Here is a 20,596-nt window from a genome sequence, read left to right as displayed (position 1 = left end):
GAAAAGAACTATTCAGTTTGTCTCTTTTTATAAGAATTTACTAAGACACTACTAAGCTAGAGATTTGTTGGATGCCTTTAAGAGAAACCATACTTATACATCAGAGATTTTGTGTGAAATAGTTTATAAAATCTACCTCAATAAAAACTACTTGATTATATTTCTTTAATAAAAATTCAGTTAAAACCCATAGCTAATTTAAGTTCTCTAAACTGACAGAAACATAAATCAAGTCCTATTCTCAATGGTATGAGGGGAAAAAAGAATAAATGCTTGTTTCCAAGGTGATAATATCCACACAGCAGGCCCCTGGTTAAAGTCAGTAGCATAAAAGGGAGAGAGAAATGAACATACTGTGAAAAGGGCACACATTCGCTCTATTTTCTCTGGGTTCCTTGGCCCACCGTTCTTGTTCAGTCTCACGAGAAACCGCTCACTGAAATGTAGGAAAGAGAGAGAAAGAAAAAAGTAAGGAACTGCACACTCTAGAACAAATAAAAAGGGCATACACAGAAAAGCCCTAAACACTTACAGAACAGTTTGTAATGATAGGCAAGGCCCAAACCACACTTCTACTCACAGCACACTATTTTCTGTGCCAATCCAACCTGCAATGGATACTCTAAAAACTGCCTGATAGGTGTTGATATTTACTTGCCAGTTGTAGCTGTGTGTCTTCTCTCTCTGAAGGTGTGTGGTCCCTGAGGGCAGTAATGACCAACGTGTTGTATGTTTCTCCCCAATCCTCTACCACAAGGCACCTGGCTTGATGCTAAACTCTTTAATGTAACATATGCATTCTTTGATGCAAGCACTCAAATGAAAAATATTCATCATACTACAGTTAAAAGAATCTACATAATCCAATTTACATATTTCTATATATAACTCTAGGGCTAAGAAAAAATGTTACAGGGATTTATAAAGATGGTTGAAAAATTTTAAAAGATGTATTGTATCTAGTTATAATAAGAAGTTAACAGAGCCACTAAATACATTATTCTTCAATAACATAAGTTATTCCTGAAGGAAATTATAGACTACAAAAACCTTAGAAGCAGTGTTTGTAACATTAGGAGAAATATCTCTTTTCTCTCTCATCTCCTTTTCCCTGTCCTGAATTTCATTCCCATCTCTCCAATCTAAGGTACGCTACCAATTGGAACAGGAAAACTGAGCTACAGTAAAGGCAAAGTATGAGATTCTAAAAGTTATTTACTTCCTTTGCACCCTTAGTCATACTCACTAAATACATGTGATATCAGTAAAGGTTGGTATTAAGTACTGTACTAGAACTATAATAGCAACTGCATAGTTTGATTAGTTTGTCCATGTATATATTTGTTTAGTCAACAAATATTTATTAAGTTCTCTGTGTTAAACATGGTAACACAAATATGAACAAAATAAATACATACAAGATATTTTTATTCACAGAGTTCATGGTCCTGTTAGACAGTGAGACATGCAGAAATGAACTTAAAGAGATTTAGGTCAGATATAAATTTGAGATTCTCCATATAGGGGAGTAAGTGAGAATATGTAAGAAATGTGCATAGAATTGAAGGAAAAGAACTTTGGGAATAATCCCAAGGGTACTGAGTAAGAAATAGGCAAAAGAAGAAAAAGCAAAATAGATATATAGGGACAAACAGAAAAACATAAGAAAAACAAGAAGGGCAGTAGAATACTGCTTCAGTCAGTGGAAAGTTCTAAGAAGAGGTAAGAGTCCGCAAAGCCCAGGACCATTGAAGACCATCAAATAAAGACAAAACTGTGTCTGTTAAATATTAGAATAGTAATCATTGATTAATCTGCCAAGAACTATTTTAGTTGATGGTAGAGAAAAATACCAGTGTGAGGAGTAAGAAATGAGGAAGCACAATGAGTCTGTGCCACTCTGTAAAGAGTGACTGTGAAAATGTAGAAGTGATGCACTTCTAGATAGTAGCATGTGTAGTTAAGGAAAGTCTTAAATGATAGGGTAGGTAATCCACATGTGTACAGGCAACTGATTTTCAAAAGAGGTATCAAACTAATTCAGTGAGAGAAGCATTAGTAGTTTATCAAACAGTGATGAATAACCCACATGAAAAAAAAACCCTGAATTTTGACCCTTACCTACCAAAAATTATTATCTTGAGTGGATCACATACTTAAATATAAGAGCCAAGATTATAAAACAATAAGAAATCAATGCAGGAGAAATATAGGAGAAAAATGAAGTACACTGTATCTTGTTCACATTTCTATTTCTGTATTTAACATATAGTAGTAAACTTTGTGGCCTGGTAATATTAAGTAAATATTGTGAATAAAAAAAGATAAACTGCCAGGTGTGATGGCACACACCTGAAATATCAAATGCCTGGAATGCAAAAATAGGAGGACTGTGGTTTAAGGCCAACCCAGGTAAAAGTATGCAAGATCCTGTCTCAAAGAACAGCTGGGCAAGAGTGGTGGTACATGCCTGTAATCCTAGCTAAGTAGGAAGATCATTGTCTGAATCTTGACCCCAGGCAAAAGTGAACACCCTATGTGGAAAATAACTAAAAGCAACAAGGTCTAGGGACATAGCTTAAGTGGTAGAGTGCCTGCCTAGCAAGCATGAGGTCAAAAAAACCCAAATCAACCCCCAAAATAATTATATGTGAATGTTTATAACAGCTTTATTTATACTCACAATAAAAAATTATATACTGAGAAATATAATAATATGAATCTCAAAAGCATATTAGCTAAGTGAAAGAAGTCAATCACAAAAGACCATCTACTCTATGTCTCTATTTAAAAGACAAAACTATAGGAACAGATTAGGAGTTGTTAGGGCTGAGGAAGGAGGGTAGATATTAACTGCAAAAGTATAGGGAACTTTTTGGGGTGACAAACATTCTATTTCTTACATGATGAAGGTTTCACATATATTTGTCAAAATATATGAACTATGCATTAGAAAGGGCAAATTTTATTATATCATATAAAATTATATTCAACAAACCTGACTTTTAAAAAAAGAAGAGGGGATATGTATAAGAACATTTACCCTCGAAGAGGACAATACTAATACATGGAACAGTATTGAAGACAAGAGGAAGTAACTGGTAAGGAAAATTCCCTTAGGAGGTAAAAACTAACAGAATCTAGGAAACAGTGAAGAAGGAAACAACAAATATAGAATGCAAATATGTTTGTGGGTTTTTTGGTGAGACTGGGGTTTTAACTCAGGACAAGTGCTTTGCTGTTTGAGCCACACTTCCAGTCCATTTTACTCTGGTTATTTTGGAGTTGGGGGGGAGGTCTCCCAGACAATTTGCCTGGGCTGGCCTCAAACTGCGACCCTCCCGATCTCAGTCTCCCAAGTAGCTGTAGTGCCTGTTTGTACTTTTACTAACAGAAAGATGAGGCTTATCAGAGAAACAGGAAAAAAAAAAGCAAAGTACAATTAAAAAAAAAAGACATCAGGAAAAATTCTTGAGACTATTTGAAAGAAAACATACCAGGGAAAAGGAGAAAAGATAATTTCTGAAAGGACAAGTGTCAATTCTTTCTGTGAAGTATGTCTTCAAACTTTTTTTTTTGTAAAGTGTCTCGTTATATAGCCCAGGCTGGCCTAGAACTCATGATCCTCCTGCTTTAGCCTCCTGAGTGCTGGGATTACAGGCTATTGGCATGTGGTACTGCACTTTTTTTTTTTTTTGAGGCAGGGTCTCACTATGCAGCCTGGGCTGGCCTCAAACTTGCTTTGTAGTCAGGCTATCTTGAAATCTCAATCCTTCTGCCTTAGCCTCCTGAATGCTGGGACCACAGGCATGCACACCACACCTGGCTTCTTCAAACTTTATATCTCTCTCCATCTTCTTCAGTTCCACTAGTTCAGACCACTAGATTCTAGCTTGGATTATTCTAACAGTTTCTCAGATGGTGTCTCTACTTCCTTGTATGCTTACCTAAAACATGTTCTTTTGGAAAGATTGATCCTTTTCAAATGTGAAACAGATATATCATTTCTCATCTTAAAATCCTTTCATATAGTCAACTGATTTTTTACAAGGGTGTCCAGATGATTCAATGATGTTGTAAACAACTGGATGCAAAAGAATTCAAAAGAATGAAGCTGGACCTTTAACTCATACAATATAAAAATGGATCAAAGATCTAAATATAAGAGATAAACTACAAAACTTTTAGAAGAAAATTTAGGCATACATCTTCATGACCTTGGATTGTGCAATATCTTTGTGTGTGAGTAAGGGACACCTAAAGCACAAATAACAAAAGAAAAAAGTAGGTGAACTGAATATAAAATTAAAACCTTTGTACTTCAGAGGACATCCTCAAGTGAAAGACAGCCACAGAATGAGAGAAAATATACCTAGAAAATATAAAGAACTCTTAAAACCCAATAATAAAAAGGCAGTGGGGGATTTAGCTCAGTTATAGAGTGCTTGTCTAAAGGCCCTAACTTTAGTACCCAGCACTGGGAAAAATGCAATATGAAAAATAAACCAATTAAAAATGGGCAAAGGACTTGAATAGATGCTTCCCCAAAAGAAAATATACAAATGGCCAGAAAATGAACAAAAAAACTGTTCAGCATCATTAGCCACCAGGAACTGCAAATCAAAACCACAATGAGAACATCACTTCACACCTACAAGAATGGCTTTCTTAAAAAAGACAATGACAAGTGTTGGGCAAGGAAGTAGAAGAACTGGAACTATCATATACACTGTTGGAGGCTATGTAAAATGATAAAGCCATTTTGGAAAACAGCCTGAAAGTTTCTCAAAAGGTTAAGTATAGTTAATAAATGACTCATCAATTTGACTCCTAGTTATATATCCAAGAGAAATGAAAAACATGGTTAGACAAAAACTTGTATATGAATGTTCCCAGCATTATTAATAATAGCTAGAAAGTAATAACCGGAATATCCATCAAGAATGGATAAAGTATGGGAGGTATATCCATATAACAAAATATTATTTTCATAAAAGGAAAATACTGATGTGTGCTACAGTGAGGATGAACCTTGAAAATATTAATTTAAGAGACAGAAGCTAGTTATAAAAGACCACATATTGTATGATTCCATTTTTATGAAATGTCCAGAATAGGCAAATCTACAAAGACCAAAAAAAAAAAAAAAGATTAGTAGTTGCCTCGGATTGAGGATTTGGAAGAAATGGGGTGAGTGGTGAAAGGGATACCTTCTTAGGGTGATGAAAATGTTCTAAGATGGATCATAATCCTGTAATGGTTGAATAATTCTAATACACTAAAAGCCATTGAATTGTATCCTTTGACTGGGTGAATTCTTTGGTAATTGAATTATACCTCATAAACTTTGTCATGGCTTACTCTCATTCTCAGGTAATAGGTAAATTCCTTTCCAAGATTTGCAAGCCCTTGCATGGAACACCTTGCCTATTTTTACAGCCCTATCTTATCTCACATAATCATTCATTTCTTGCTAACTACTCTGCACACATTTCCTAGATACAAATTTCATAAACATGCCAAGCTTATTCTTGCTTTAGGACCTTTGCATGTACTACTATCAATGCCTAGATTACTATTCTTTCTATCCAAGTAGTTGGCTCATTGCCATCCTTCAGGTTGTCAAATGCCAGTTTCCCAGAGAAGCCAATTCTCATGACATTAGCAAGAGCAGTGCTTTTCCCCTCCCTATTACTTATTTTCATCATCCTTATATCACTTGACACGAACTATTTTATTTACTATCTTTCTCTTATACAGAGAATGAGCTAAGGGCAAGGGCATTTGTTAACTGCAATACTGTTAGTACTTCCAAAAGCTTGACCTATAACAGGCACTCAGTAAATGCTGAATGAACAAAGGTGGAGAGCTCCTGAAGAACTACTGTGTGGTATGGGGAAACTGTATGGGAAGCATACTATAGCAAAAATGTCCATGAACCAAGAGGAAGCAAACAAGATAGCACAAATCAACTTTCTAACTTGATGACCAAGGATTTAGAAGTATCAAGTATGTTGTGACAGACAGTCTCTCAGTTTCTCACTAAAATCCATGTTTTCTGTTTCTTCCTAGGTTCCCAGCTAAACTAAACTTCTTAGTCCCCTTGTAGCTGAATATAGCCATGTGACTGAGTTTAGGATGTTGAACTGTAAATGAAGTGATATACACAAACATTAGGCCTACCCTTAAAAACCTCATGTATATGCCTTCATGTGTTTTCCTCTTCTAGCTATCTGGAATAGAGAAGATCTCCCAGGGCAACCTTGGGGTCATGTATTGATGATGGAAGGTTATCTTGGTCCTTGAATGACTGTGTGGGTGAGGGTACTTTACTTAATGCAGATTCACCTACCCAGTGGCTATTATGCAAGTATGAAAAACACTTTTATTGAGTTTAAGCCATTATATATTTTCCTTTTATTATGGGATAGGGTCTCATTATGTAGTCCACACTGGCCTTGAACTTGTAATCCTCTTGCCTCAACTTCTGAAGTGCTGGGATTACAGATGTGTACCACAATGCCCAACTTCTTATTTTTTTCCTTTAAGATTTATTTAGTAGGGCAACTTTGTTTTCTTTCAACATTTTTATTTCCATTTTAAAATGGCATATATTTATGGAGTATAGTATAATAACTGGATACATGAATACAATATGTAACAATCAGTAGAATTTTTATCTCTCTAAAACATTTATCATTGTTACAGCATTTATCTTTGGTATAGCAGTTGATCTATCCTAATTAATATTTTTGTATGCCATGCATGTAACGCTTAATTAGCTGTTAACTTGATAATTATCTCCATAGATACACAAGTATTAAGAGTAATTTTAGGAAGTTTATGGTTTTTTTTTTCCCAAGAAAATCTATCATTACTTCTGTACTCTTCTTTGGAAAACATACTATCGCTCTCATCATTACAGTACCACCTCTGTGACTCTCAAGAGCAGACATCCACTAAGCAGGCTGCCCTCTGGAGTTGCTTACAAATAGGGGGTACTACTCTAGTACAAAGATAAAAGGGTAGATGAGGCAAATTCCTAGGTGAACAGGGGATGCTTGTCCTATCTGCATTCAGGAACTTCTCTCTTTCTCCTCAACAGTGAAAGGAAATTCCAAGGGTTAGTTCTTATAGTGCCCACCTGAGCTTCTTATTTCCTAGAATCTTTTATGCTTCTGGTTTCACCTGACCTGCTTTCAATTTGAGAAACTCAAAATAACTTTCTTCATTTCAAAGTGCTTTAGGCATACATATAATTATTTCCTGTTTTGACAGATTTGCCAATGGATATGAAAAATAAAAGTTATTTTCCACTAACATTCAAACTATTTGAAGACAAATATCTATCCAATGTTCTCATGATTTGGCAACCACTTTTCTACAAAAGAAGTGGTCAAATATTATTGGGAAATACTACGTAAAAGAAGTTAGATAGATTTGTATATTATAGGACTTCTCAGATGCTTAGGATGTTATGTGTTTTATGTACCAGTGAGACTGATATCTGATCCCACAACCCACTTCTATGTAAGGGAATAGAGTCTATAGGAACATAGTTTGATAAATGCTGGTCAAATACATTTGCTAAGTAGAGCCAGAGCAACTACTCATTTTCCACAAGGATGTAAAAGGAACTATGGCCAAAAGAGTCAAATTTGCTCATGAGCTTTTACAAACACCCATACCTTACATTGCAGCAACAAGACCATTCTTGCTCTTAAATAATATGGATGAGAAACCCTGTTTCTCATTTACTGGTTGATTTCTTTCAAAAGATGATTAATACTCTTCCTCTTTACTGATCTATGTTATAAGAGAAGTAACCTACATTTAGTTGCCTTTATAATGAACTATAAATATAAAGAATACAAAATTACATTAATTTCATGTTATTGAGCAAAGACTTACAAATGAATCCCATAATTAGAATCTGTGAAAAGTCTAATGGTATCTTACTTTTAAGATCACTTGCTTTTACAAGCATTATAGTTCCTAATGGCACTACATTTTCACACACTTCTCCACTGTTGGAGATTCATGCCTCCTTTTATTTTTAGGAAATGTTTAGTAACTACATCAGGCACTAAGGTGGATGCAGAGTTTCTCATCTTCAAGGAGAATCTTTCCTAAAGGCTGTACTTTGGGAATAATGGCAGTTTCCTCCAGCAAAATCAGAGGATTTCCCCCAACTCTTTCAATTTAATGTCATGTTTTTCATTTGGACTTCCCTGAAGATGGATGCCAACGAAGCATCTCTCTCATGTTAACCTGCCAGGTGCTTGAAAACAGGCAAGTAGTCCCATGGTTGTACTACACTGTACAACCCAAAGGATTAGGCAATATTTAATATTCCCTCATAGATTTATTTTCTAATTTAGACCACTTGGCTTTATTTCTTGAGTTTTTCAAGTTTTCCCAATTCATTTTAAAGCACATAGAGCAAACAAGCACAAAATGGTTTTATAAAGGCAAATCAGGGTCCAGTGCTAACATTTCCAAATTTATTTTTAGTATTATCTTTTCCTCTCTTGCCAACAAATCCTTACTCTGTTCACAAACATGAAAAATTAAAAAGCAGAGTTACTTTGGTTGAATCAGAGGCAGGGGCACAGGTGGGGAAGTAATCCTTCCTTCTTAAGCCTCTACCCCAACAATGACCTGTCCATGAGACACTTCAGGGCTACAAGGATCTTACACAGACAAAAATGTGTTTTTTTTTTTTCTTTTACAAAACTGGAGAACAGAAGGGCAGAACAGGTCCTGCTTTGGGGAGGGGGAGAGGGTTGGTACCAGTGGGAGGGAGGAGGAGGTGGGAAAAGGGTGTGGAAGGGTGAATATAGTGCAAATACTCTGTATACATGTAAGTGGAAAAATGATACCTGTTGAAACTATTCCAGGAATGAAGCGGGGGGAGGGGGGAAATAAGGGAGAGTGGTGGAGGGGTGAATTCAAGTATATTTGATGTATTATAAGAACTTTTGTAAATACCGCAATGTACAACCCGCAGCACAACAAAAAAAATTTTAAGAAAGAACATTTTCAAATACTGATAGAATTCAAGTGTTCTTTCTAGTGTTCCTTTTTTCTTCTCTTTCTTTCTTTCCTCTCTCTCTCTCTCTTTTTCTGCAGTACTGGGGTTTCAACTCAGGGCCTTCATCTTGAGCCACTCCACCAGCCCTATTTTTTTGTTTGTGATGTGTTTTTTTGAGATAGGGCTTCATGAACTATTTTCCCAGGCTGGCTTTGAACCATGATCCTCCTGATCTCTGCCTTCTGAGTAGCTAAGATTACAGGTGCAAGCCACCAGCGCCCAGCTAGTGTGCCTCTTTTCTCTTTATTTTTTCAACAAACATTCATTAAATCCTATCATTTTTCTAAAGAAACTGAGCTAATACAAAGGATACAGAAATTAAATAATTCTTGTCCTTAAAGTTCTGAGTCTAGTGGGACACAGATACAGAGAAACAAAACTTTCAACATAATGTAAAAAAAGCTATAATTGTACAGAAAATGGTTAACAGACTACTTTTAAAAATGTTTTTATTAATTTGCAATAGTTGGACAGAGGTTTTTGTGGTGACATTTCCATGTATGCACATAATGTACCCTGGTTTGGTTTATCTCCCAAGTTGTTGTCCCTCTTCCCTCTCTCCATTCTTAAAATGACTTTGACGAGTTTCAATGTTCCATGTTCATACATATATAGAAAATACATCAGCCATATTCACCCCTCTTTACTCTCTTCATTTACCCTCCCCTTCAGCTAGTACCCTCTCCTTAACATGGCCATTTCTACATTCTCGTCCTTCATTGTTTTAAGCATCTGCTCATTGTTTAGTGTAGTTTTGCCCTGACATTTTTCCTGTAAATATATTATACTTGTCCTTTCCCCCCACCTCATATTGTTCAGTGATTTTCAACTCATTTCATTGTCTTACTCTTATACAGATGTGATATATTTCAGTATTATTCATTATCATTCTATTCTTCTTTCCCTCCTCCCCTAGTCTCCTCTAACTGTCCCACTATTGGAAATATGTGTGTGTATGACAATGCTTGTATTTATATTTATCTTCTACTTGACAGAAAACATGCAAATTTGTCTTTCTGAACCTGGCTTACTTTACTTAACATGATGTTCTCTACTTCCATCTACTTACCTCCAAATGACAACATTTCATTCTTCTTTATGGCTGAGTAATATTCCATTTTATGCATACATACACACAGATACATACACATGTATATATCACATTTTCTGTTTTTTTTCTTTTATTATTCATATGTGCATTCAAGGCTTGGTCATTTCTCCCCCCTGCCCCCACCCCCTCCCTTACCACCCACTCCTCCCCCTCCCTCTCGCCCCCACCCCCTCAATACCCAGCAGAAACTATTTTGCCCTTATTTCTAATTTTGTTGTAGAGAGAGTATAAGCAATAATAGGAAGAACAAGGGTTTTTGCTGGTTGAGATAAGGATAGCTATACAGGGCATTGACTCACGTTGATTTCCTGTGCATGTGTGTTACCTTCTAGGTTAATTCTTTTTGATCTAACCTTTTCTCTAGTTCCTGGTCCCCTTTTCCTATTGGCCTCAGTTGCTTTTAAGGTATCTGCTTTAGTTTCTCTGCGTTAAGGGCAACAAATGCTAACTAATTTTTTAGGTGTCTTACCTATCCTTACCCCTCCCTTGTGTGCTCTGGCTTTTATCATGTGCTAAAAGTCCAATCCCATTGTTGTGTTTGCCCTTAATCTAATGTCCATATATGAGGGAGAACATATGATTTTTGGTCTTTTGGGCCAGGCTAACCTCACTCAGAATGATGTTCTCCAATTCCATCCATTTACCAGTGAATGATAACATTTCATTCTTCTTCATGGCTGCATAAAATTCCATTGTGTATAGATACCACATTTTCTTGATCCATTCGTCAGTACCGGGGCATCTTGACTGTTTCCATAACTTGGCTAATGTGAATAGTGCTGCAATAAACATGGGTGTGCAGGTGCCTCTGGAGTAACCTGTGTCACCATCTTTTTGGGTATATCCCCAAGAGTGGTATTGCTGGATCATATGGTAGATCAATGTTTAGCTCTTTAAGTAGCCTCCAAATTTTTTTCCAGAGTGGTTGTACTAGTTTACATTCCCACCAACAGGGTAAGAGGGTTCCTTTTTCCCCGCATCCTCGCCAACACCTGTTGTTGGTGGTGTTGCTGATGATGGCTATTCTAACAGGGGTGAGGTGGAATCTTAGGGTGGTTTTAATTTGCATTTCCTTTATTGCTAGAGGTGGTGAGCATTTTTTCATGTGTTTTTTTGGCCATTTGAATTTCTTCTTTTGAGAAAGTTCTGTTTAGTTCACTTGCCCATTTCTTTATTGGTTCATTAGTTTTGGGAGAATTTAGTTTTTTAAGTTCCCTATATATTCTGGTTATCAGTCCTTTGTCTGATGTATAGTTGGCAAATATTTTCTCCCACTCTGTGGGTGTTCTCTTCAGTTTAGAGACCATTTCTTTTGATGAACAGAAGCTTTTTGGTTTTATGAGGTCCCATTTATCTATGCTATCTCTTAGTTGCTGTGCTGCTGGGGTTTCGTTGAGAAAGTTCTTACCTATACCTACTAATTCCAGAGTATTTCCTACTCTTTCCTGTATCAACTTTAGAGTTTGTGGTCTGATATTAAGATCCTTGATCCATTTTGAGTTAATCTTGGTATAGGGTGATATACATGGATCTAGTTTCAGTTTTTTGCAGACTGCTAACCAGTTTTCCCAGCAGTTTTTGTTGAAGAGGCTGCTATTTCTCCATCATATATTTTTAGCTCCTTTGTCAAAGACAAGTTGGTTATAGTTTTGTGGCTTCATATCTGGGTCCTCTATTCTGTTCCACTGGTCTTCATGTCTGTTTTTGTGCCAGTACCATGCTGTTTTTATTGCTACTGCTTTGTAATATAGTTTGAAGTCAGGTATCGTGATACCTCCTGCATTGTTGTTTTGACTGAGTATTGCCTTGGCTATTCATGGCTTCCTGTGTTTCCATATAAATTTCACGGTAGATTTTTTGATCTCTTTAATGAATGTCATTGGAATTTTGATGGGAAATGCATTAAACATGTAGATTGCTTTAGGGAGTATCGACATTTTTACTATGTTGATTCTACCAATCCATGAGCATAGGAGATCTCTCCACTTTCTATAGTCTTCCTCAATCTCTTTCTTCAGAAGTGTATAGTTTTCCTTGTAGAGGTCTTCCACATCTTTTGTTAGGTTTACACCTAGGTATTTGATTATTTTTGAGGCTATTGTAAATGGAATTGTTTTCGTATATTCTTTTTCAATTTGCTCATTGTTAGTGTATAGAAATGCTAATGATTTTTCTATTGTTGTATATCACATTTTCTTAATCCATTCATCAGTTGTAGGGCATCAGGGCTGTTTCCATAGCTTGGCTAATGTGAGTAATGCTGCAATAAACATGGGTGTGTGAGTGTCTTTATTGTATCCTGACTTACTTTCCTCTGAATATATGCCAAGGAGTGGTATTGCTGGATAATATGGTAGTTTAGTTTTTTTGAGGAAGCTTAATACTGCTTTCCATACTGTTTTACTAATTTACATTCCCACTAACAGTGCATAAGGGCTACTTCCCCCACATACTTGCCAATATCTATTGTTTGTGTTCTTGATGATAGCTATTCTAACAGGAATGAGGTAGAATCTTAATGTGGCTTTCATTTGCATTTCTTTTATGGTCAGGGATGTTATGCAATTCTTCATGTGTTTTTTTGGCCATGTGGGTTTCTTCCTTTGAGAAATTTCTGTTCAGTTCCTTTGCCCATTTCTTTATTGGGTCATTGATTCTTTGGAAGTTTAATTTTTCAGCTTCTTATGAATTTTGGTTATTAATCCCTTGTCAGATGTATAGCTGGCAAAGACTTTCTCTCATTCTGTGGGCTGCCTCTTTAGTCTGATGACGATTTACTTTGCTGTGCAGAAGGTTTTTAGTTTCATGTAGTCTAATTTGTCAATCCTTTCTCTAAACTGATGACTACTGGGGTTCTATTTAGAAAGTTATTGCCTATGCCTATATGTTCCAGTGTATTCCCTATTCTTTTGTGCAGTAGTTTCACATTTTCAAGTCTTATATTAAGGTCTATGATCCATTTTGAATTGGTATTTCTTCAGGGTGAAAGTCAGGGATCTAATTTCACTCTTCTACATGCAGATATCCAGTTTTTCCAGTAACATTTGTTCAAGAGTCTGTCATTTCTCTATCATATGTTTTTGGTTTTAGTCAAAAATCAGGTGGCTGTTGCTGCATGGATTTATGTCTGGGTCTTCTTTTCCATTGCTCTTTGTGTTTGTTTTGGTGAGAGTACCATTCTGTTTTTATTGCTATGGCTCTGTAGTATAGCTTGAAGTCAGGTATTCTGATACCTTCAGCACTGCTTTTGCTCAGTATTGCCTTGGGTATTTGTGGTCTTTTATGCTCCCATATGAACTTAAGTATGATTTTTTAATATCTGTGAGGAATGTAATTGAAATTTTGATGGGGATTGCATTGAACATGTAGACTGCTTTTGGTAGAACAGCCATTTTCATGATGTTGATTCTGCCAATTCATGACCATGGGAGATCTTTCCATTTTCTGATGTCTTCAATTTTTTATCTTCAGTGGTTTATAATTTTAGTTGTAGAGGTATTTAATTTCCTTTGTTAAATTTATTCCTAGGTAGTTTTTGAAGCTACTGTAAATGGAACTGTTTTCTTACATTCTTTCTCAGTCTGTTCATTGTTGTTATATAGAAAAGCTACTGATTTTTGTATATTGATTTTGTACCTTGATACATTATTGAAGGTGTATATGATGTCTAGGAGATTTTTGGTGTAGCTCTTCAGGTCTTTTAGGTATAAAAACATGTCATCTGCAAATAGGGATAATTTGACTTATTTTCTTGTTTGAAAATTCCTTTTATTTCTTCTTCTTGGTCTTATTGCTCTCGCTAGGAATCCCAAAACTATGCTGAATAAGAGTGAAGAGAGTGGACACCCTTGTCTTGTTCCTAACTTTAGAAGAAATGATTTCAGGTTTGTTGTACACAGTCTTATACAGTCTTTATTATGTTGAAGTTCATTCCTCCTATTCCTAGTTTCATCAGGTTTTATCAAAAAAGGATGCTGAGCTGGGCATGGTGTCTCATGCATGTAATCCTAGCTATTTGGGTGACTGAGATCAACAAGTTCATGGTTCAAGGCCAGCTGAGGCAAATAGTTCATGGGACACCATCTCCAAAATAACCAGAGCAAAATGGACTGGAGATGTCAGTCAAGTGGTAGAGCACCTGCTTTGTAAGCATAAAGCCCCAGGTTCAAACCCCAGTTCCACCATACACACACACACACACACACACACACACAGAAAGGATATTGAATTTTGTCAAAGGCTTTTTCTGCATTTATTGAGATGACCATGTGATTTTTTTCCTTCTTCTGTTTAAATGCTATATTACACTTATTGATTTGCATATGTTGAACCATTCCTGAATCCCTGCATCCCTTCATCTGAAGCTGACTTGATAATGGTATATGATCTTTTTGATATGTTGTTGAATTCAGTATGCCAGTATTTTATTGAGGATTTTTGCATCTATGTTCATTAAAGAGATTGGTCTATAATTTTCTTTTTTGGTTGGGTCCTTGTCCGGTTTTGGGATGAGTATTATACTGGCTTCATAGAATGAATGTAGTAGTGTTTGTTCCCTTTCTCTTTCATGGAATAGTTTAAGAAGTGTTGGTAATAGTTCTTTAAAGGGTATGGCAGAATACAGCAGTAAATCCATTGGGCCCTGGGATTTTCTTTTTTAGGAGACTCTTTATTGCTGTTTTGATTTCACTGCTTGTTATAAATTTATTTAGGTTAACAGACTATTGGGTAGTCTGGCCCTAAGAGGTATTGAACAGGCTCTTGAAAGACTGATAAACTTTTGTCATTTTGCAAGGGGTAGTGGTGATGGGAAAAGAATTGCAAGAGGAGCATGATGTAGCTTGTTCCATGGAGGTGCTCAGAGCATGAGTTAAGAGGGCACTGGAGAGCAAGAAAGTGGTCAGAGGTGTCATGTAACAATGCAAAACTGTATTTGAGGGTTCTCCAAACCTGGCAGCTTATTTAAAATGCAGATTTCGGAGCACCTCCTCAGATATACTGGATCAGAATCTCTAGAGAAGATGGTTCCTGGAAGAAGTACATGTCAACGGACTTAACGCTCCAATCAAAAGACAGATTGTCTGATTTGATCAAAAACCAAGATCTGACAATCTGTTGTCTACAGGAAACACATCTCATAGCCAAAGAAACATAAAAACTAAAAGTGAAAAGTTGGAAAAAGATATAACAGGTATGCAGAAAATGAAAACAAGTAGGAGTCTGTCACATAAGACAAAGCAGATTTTAAGTAAAAATCACCCAGAATACATAAAGAAGGTCACTAGATACTAATAGAGGGATCAATCCTTTAAGAATATATCACAATTCTAAATAAATAAATAAATGAATACACCAAACATCGGTACTCTCAAGTACATAAAACAAACAATTCTAAGCATAAAGGAATAGTTAGGTTCAGTTACAATAACAGTGGGCAATCTTAACACCTCAATCTCATCACTAGAAAGAACATCCAGACACTAAATTAACAAAGATATTTAGAGCTAAACAATACTATGGATGAAATGGGCTTAATAGACTTTGCTGTAGCATTCCATCCTACAGCAGCCAATTACACATTTTTCTCAGCATCCCATGGAACTTTCTCCAAAACAGATCACTCCTACATCATAAAGCAAATCTCAACAAATATAAAAAACTTAAATAATTCCCTGGTTCTAACAGACCATAATGGAATAAAATTAGAAATCAATGGCAAAGAAAACTACAAATAAAACACTGAACATTTTTTTTCGCTTATTCATATGTGCATACAATGTTTGAGTCATTTCTCCCCGCTACAGCCAGCCCCCTCCCTCTCCCCCCACCCCCCCTTGCTTCCAGGCAGAAACTGTTCTGCCCTTATCTCTAATTTTGTTGAAGAGAGAGTATAAATAATAATAACAAGGACAAAGCATTTTTTGCTAGTTGAGATAAGGACAGCTATACAGGGAGATTCCTAGCATTGCTTCTATGTACAGATGTGTTACATTCTAAGTTGATTCTTCTTGAACTGACCTTTTCTCTAGTTCCTGATCCCCTTCTCCTATTGGCCTCTGTTGCTTTAAAGTTTCTGCATTAGTTCCTTTGCATTGAGGATATCAAATACTATCATGTTTTTTAGGTTTCTTACCTATCCTCATACCTCCCTTGTGTGCTCTCTCCTTATCATGTGACCAAAGTCCAATCACATTGCTGTATTTGCCCTTGATCTAAAGTCCGCATATGAGGGAGAACATACAATTATTGGTCTTCTGAGCCTGGCTAACCTTGCTCAGAATGATGTTCTCCAGTTCCACCCATTTACTTGGAAATGATAAGATTTCATTCTTCTTCATGGCTGAGTAGAATTCCATTGTGTATAAATACCACACTTTCTTAATCCATTCATCAATAGTGGGGCATCTTGGCTGTTTTCATAACTTGGCTATTGTGAATAGCACTACAAATCTTTTTCAGTACTGGGGCTTGAACTCAGGGCCTTCACCTTAAGTCACTCTACCACCCCTATTTTTGTGAAGGGTTTTTTCAAGATAGGGTCTCACAAACTTATTGTCTGGGCTGGCTTCGAACTGCAATCCTCCTGATCTCTGCCTCCTGAGTAGCTAGGATTACAGGCATGAGTGCCCAGTGAATATAGGGTTTTTTATTGTTGTGCTGGATGGGGATATATTGTGGCATTTACAAAAGTTCTTACAATACATCAACTATATTATACTTGAATTCACCACTTCACCATTCTCCTTTATCCTCCTTATTCCATTCCTGGAATAGTTTTAACAGGTATCATTTTTCCATTTACATGCATGTGTACACAGAATCTGCACTATATTCACCCTCCTACTCTCTTTCCCCACCTCCTCCCTCCTCCCACAGGTACCATCCCCCTAATGCAGGACATGCTCTGCCCTCCTATTCTCTGACTTTGTAAATGAAAAAATTTGACATTTTTGTTTGTTTAAGATAGCTACACAGGGAGTTTCCTTGTGACATATCCATGTATATATGTATTATAATCTGAAGTGGTTCTTCTTTCTACCTTAGTCCCCTTCTTATGGTAGTTTTAACACGCTCAAAAATTCTATATAAATTCTTGTAAAGAGGGTACATCTACCATATACAACTTCTTAACTTCCTTCTTTTACCCTCTTTCATTCTTTGTGACCTCCCCTTAATGTGACCTATTTTTCATAATATTGCTGTATTTATATTAGATCTATATTCCACATATGAGAGAAAACATGTGGTTTTTGGCCTTCTGAATCTGGCTAACTTCACTTAATATGATGTTCTCCAGCTCTATCCATTTACCTGCAAATGACAAAATTTCATTCTTCTTTGTAGCTGAATGAAATCCCATTATATATAAATACTATATTTTCTTAATCCATTTAACAGTAATGGGGTATCTTGGCTGTTTCCATAGCTTAGCTATTGTGAATAATGCTGTAGTAAACATGGGTGTGCGAGTGCCTTTATGTAACCTGACTTATATTTCTTGGGTATATCCCTAGGAGTGGAATTGCTGGATCATATGGCAATTCTATTTTTAGTTTTTTAAGAAGCATCCATACTGTTTTCTATAGTGGTGGTACCAATATACATTCCTACAAGCAGTGTATGAGGGTTCCTTTTTCCCCTCATCCTTGCCAACATTTGTTGTTGTTTGTGTTCTTGATGGTAGCCATTCTAACAGGAGCGAGGTGGAATCTTAACAAACAACACTCTTTTGTTCATTTTTTTGGTGGTGCTGGTATTTGAACTCAAGACCTCATGTCTGCTAGGCAAGTGCTCTAACACTTGAGCCACTCTGCCAGCATGAACAACACTTGAACAATCGATTCATTATTGAAGAAATTGGGAAAGAAATATAATTCAGAAATTAAGAAATACCTAGGTTCAAATGAAAATGGGAACACAACTTACTAGAACCTGTGGGACACAGCAAAGGCAATTTTAAGAGGGACTGCTCTGATGAGTGTCCACATCAGAAAATTAGATCTCAAGTAAACAATCTGATGATGCACTTCAAGCTCTTAGAACAAGAACAATACAATCCTAAAAGTAGTAGATGGAAAGAAATTATATAAATCATGGCAGAAATTAATGATTGAAGACCAAAAGAATAATACAATAAATCAATGAAACAAAAAGAGTTGTTTCTTTGAGAAAACAAACAAGATGGACAAATCTTTAGCCAAATTAACAAAAGAAAGGAGTAGACCCAAATTAAGAAAAATCAGAGACAAAAAAGGGGGTTCATAATAGATACCAATGAAATTCAGAAGATCATATGGGAATATTTTGAATGTATATTCTACCAAACTAGAAAATAAAGAAAAAATAAATTTCTTGAAACAAATGACCCATCAAAATTGAACCAAGAAGACATAAACTACTTAAACAGATCTATAACAAGTAATTGAGACAGTTATAAAGTACCTGCCAACAAAGAGAAATTCAGTCTAGATGGATTCACTGCTGAATTCTAACAGGCCTTAAAGAAGAACTGACACCAATGCTTCACTATTCCATAAACTACAAATGGAAGGACTATCACCAAACTCATTTTACAAAGCTAGTATTACCCTAATACCAAAACCAGGTAAAGATACATCAAAAATAGAAAGTTACAGCAATATTCCCAATGAGGATGGCACAAAAGTCCTCAATAAAATACTTTATTTTAAATCCAATAACACATTATAAAGATCATGCACCATGGTCAAAGAGGTGTCATTCCAGGGATGCGATGATGGTACAACACACACAAATCAATAAACCTAACACAACACATAAACAAAATCAAGCACAAAAATTACAGCATCATCTCAATAGATACACAAAAGCCTTCAACAAAATTCAACATCCTTTCATCATAAAAGCTCTGAAGAAAGTAGGAATAGAAGGAAAATTCCTCAACATTATAAGGGTTATATATGATAAACCTGTAGCCAAAAATCAAACAAAATGGAGAAAAAGTGAAACCATTTCCTCTAAAATGAGGAATGAGACACTCTCCCCACTACCAAAAGCAATCTATGTGTTCACTGTAATCCTCATCAAAATTCCAATGATATTATTCACAGAGATGGAAATCCTAAAGTTCATGTGGAAGAACAAAAGGCCTCAAATAGCCAAAGCAATCCGGAGCAAAAAGAGCAACACAGGAGGTATCACAACACCTGATTTAAAAGGATACTACAGAACCATTGTTATGAAAACAGCCCAGTACTGGCACAAAAACAGACATGAAGACCAAATGGAACAGAACAGAAGACCCAGATACAAACTCACACAGCTACAGCCATTTGATTTTTGACAAAGGAGCCCAAAACATACACTGGAGAAAAGATAGCAGCTTCAACAAATGGTGCTGGGCAAACTGGACATCTACCCGTAGAAGATTGAAACTAGATCCCAGACCCTCAGCTTGTACTAGTATTAACTCATAGTGGATCAAAGGTCTTAATGTAAGATCTGAAACTGTGAAAATACTGCAGGAAAGAATAGGGAAAATACTGGAACACATAGGCATTGGTAATAACTTTATGAATAGAACACCAACATTTCAGTAATTAAGAGAAAGAATTGACAAATGGGACTGCATCAAACTACAAAGCTTCTTCACAGCAAAGAAAACAGTCACTAGACTTAGAGACAGCCTACAGAATAGGAGAAAATCTTTGTCAGGTATACATTTGACAAGAAATTAATAATCAGAATATACAGGGGCCTCAAAAAACTAATCCCACACAGAATCTACAGTCTTTTCAATAAATAGGCAAATGAAGAAGTACAAATAGCTAATACATAGCATTTTCCTCTATGCTCAATATGAAGAAATGTTCAATATCCTTGGCCATAAAGGAAATGCAAATAAAATGATACTGATATTTCACCTCATTCCAGTCAGATGGCTATCATCAATAACATAAACAACCACAAATGCTGGACAGGACATGGGGGAAAAGGAACCCTTATCACTGTTGATGGAAATGTAAATTCAAGCATCCACCATGGAATGCAGTATGGAGGTTCCTCAATGAACTAAAAATAGACCTACCATATGATCCAGTAATACCACTCCTGGCATATACCCAAAGGAATGTAAGACAAGAATGATAGAATCACTTATACACCTATGTTTATTGTAGCACTATACACAGTAGCCAAGCTTTGCAAACAGCCCAGATGCCCTACAACCAATGAATGGATTAAGAAAATCTACATATACACAATGTTGTATTACTTAGTCATAAAGAATGAAACTATGTTATTTGCAGGTAAATGGATAAAACCTGAGCTCATCATATTAAGTGAAATAAGACAAGCTCAGAAGCAAAGGTTGCATGTTTTCCCTCAAATATGAAAGGTAGACCTAAGAGATG

General features: G+C 36.1%; 1 protein-coding gene across 10 annotated transcripts in view; it reads right to left on the bottom strand.

Annotated features, from left to right (window-relative positions):
* The window catches only part of Dock3 (dedicator of cytokinesis 3), a 561,871-nt gene that overhangs the window by 157,488 nt on the left and 383,787 nt on the right, over window positions 1–20,596 (bottom strand). For all 10 annotated transcript variants that reach the window (XM_074059333.1, XM_074059340.1, XM_074059334.1 and 7 more), the window contains one exon: window positions 355–436. In XM_074059333.1, coding sequence (XP_073915434.1) covers window positions 355–436 — 82 coding nt within the window. The remainder of the gene's footprint in view (window positions 1–354; window positions 437–20,596) is intronic.

The sequence above is a fragment of the Castor canadensis genome, chromosome 17, assembly GCF_047511655.1.
Source record: "Castor canadensis chromosome 17, mCasCan1.hap1v2, whole genome shotgun sequence".
Taxonomy (NCBI): Eukaryota; Metazoa; Chordata; class Mammalia; order Rodentia; family Castoridae; genus Castor; species Castor canadensis.
This window is presented reverse-complemented; position numbering and strand designations above follow the sequence as displayed.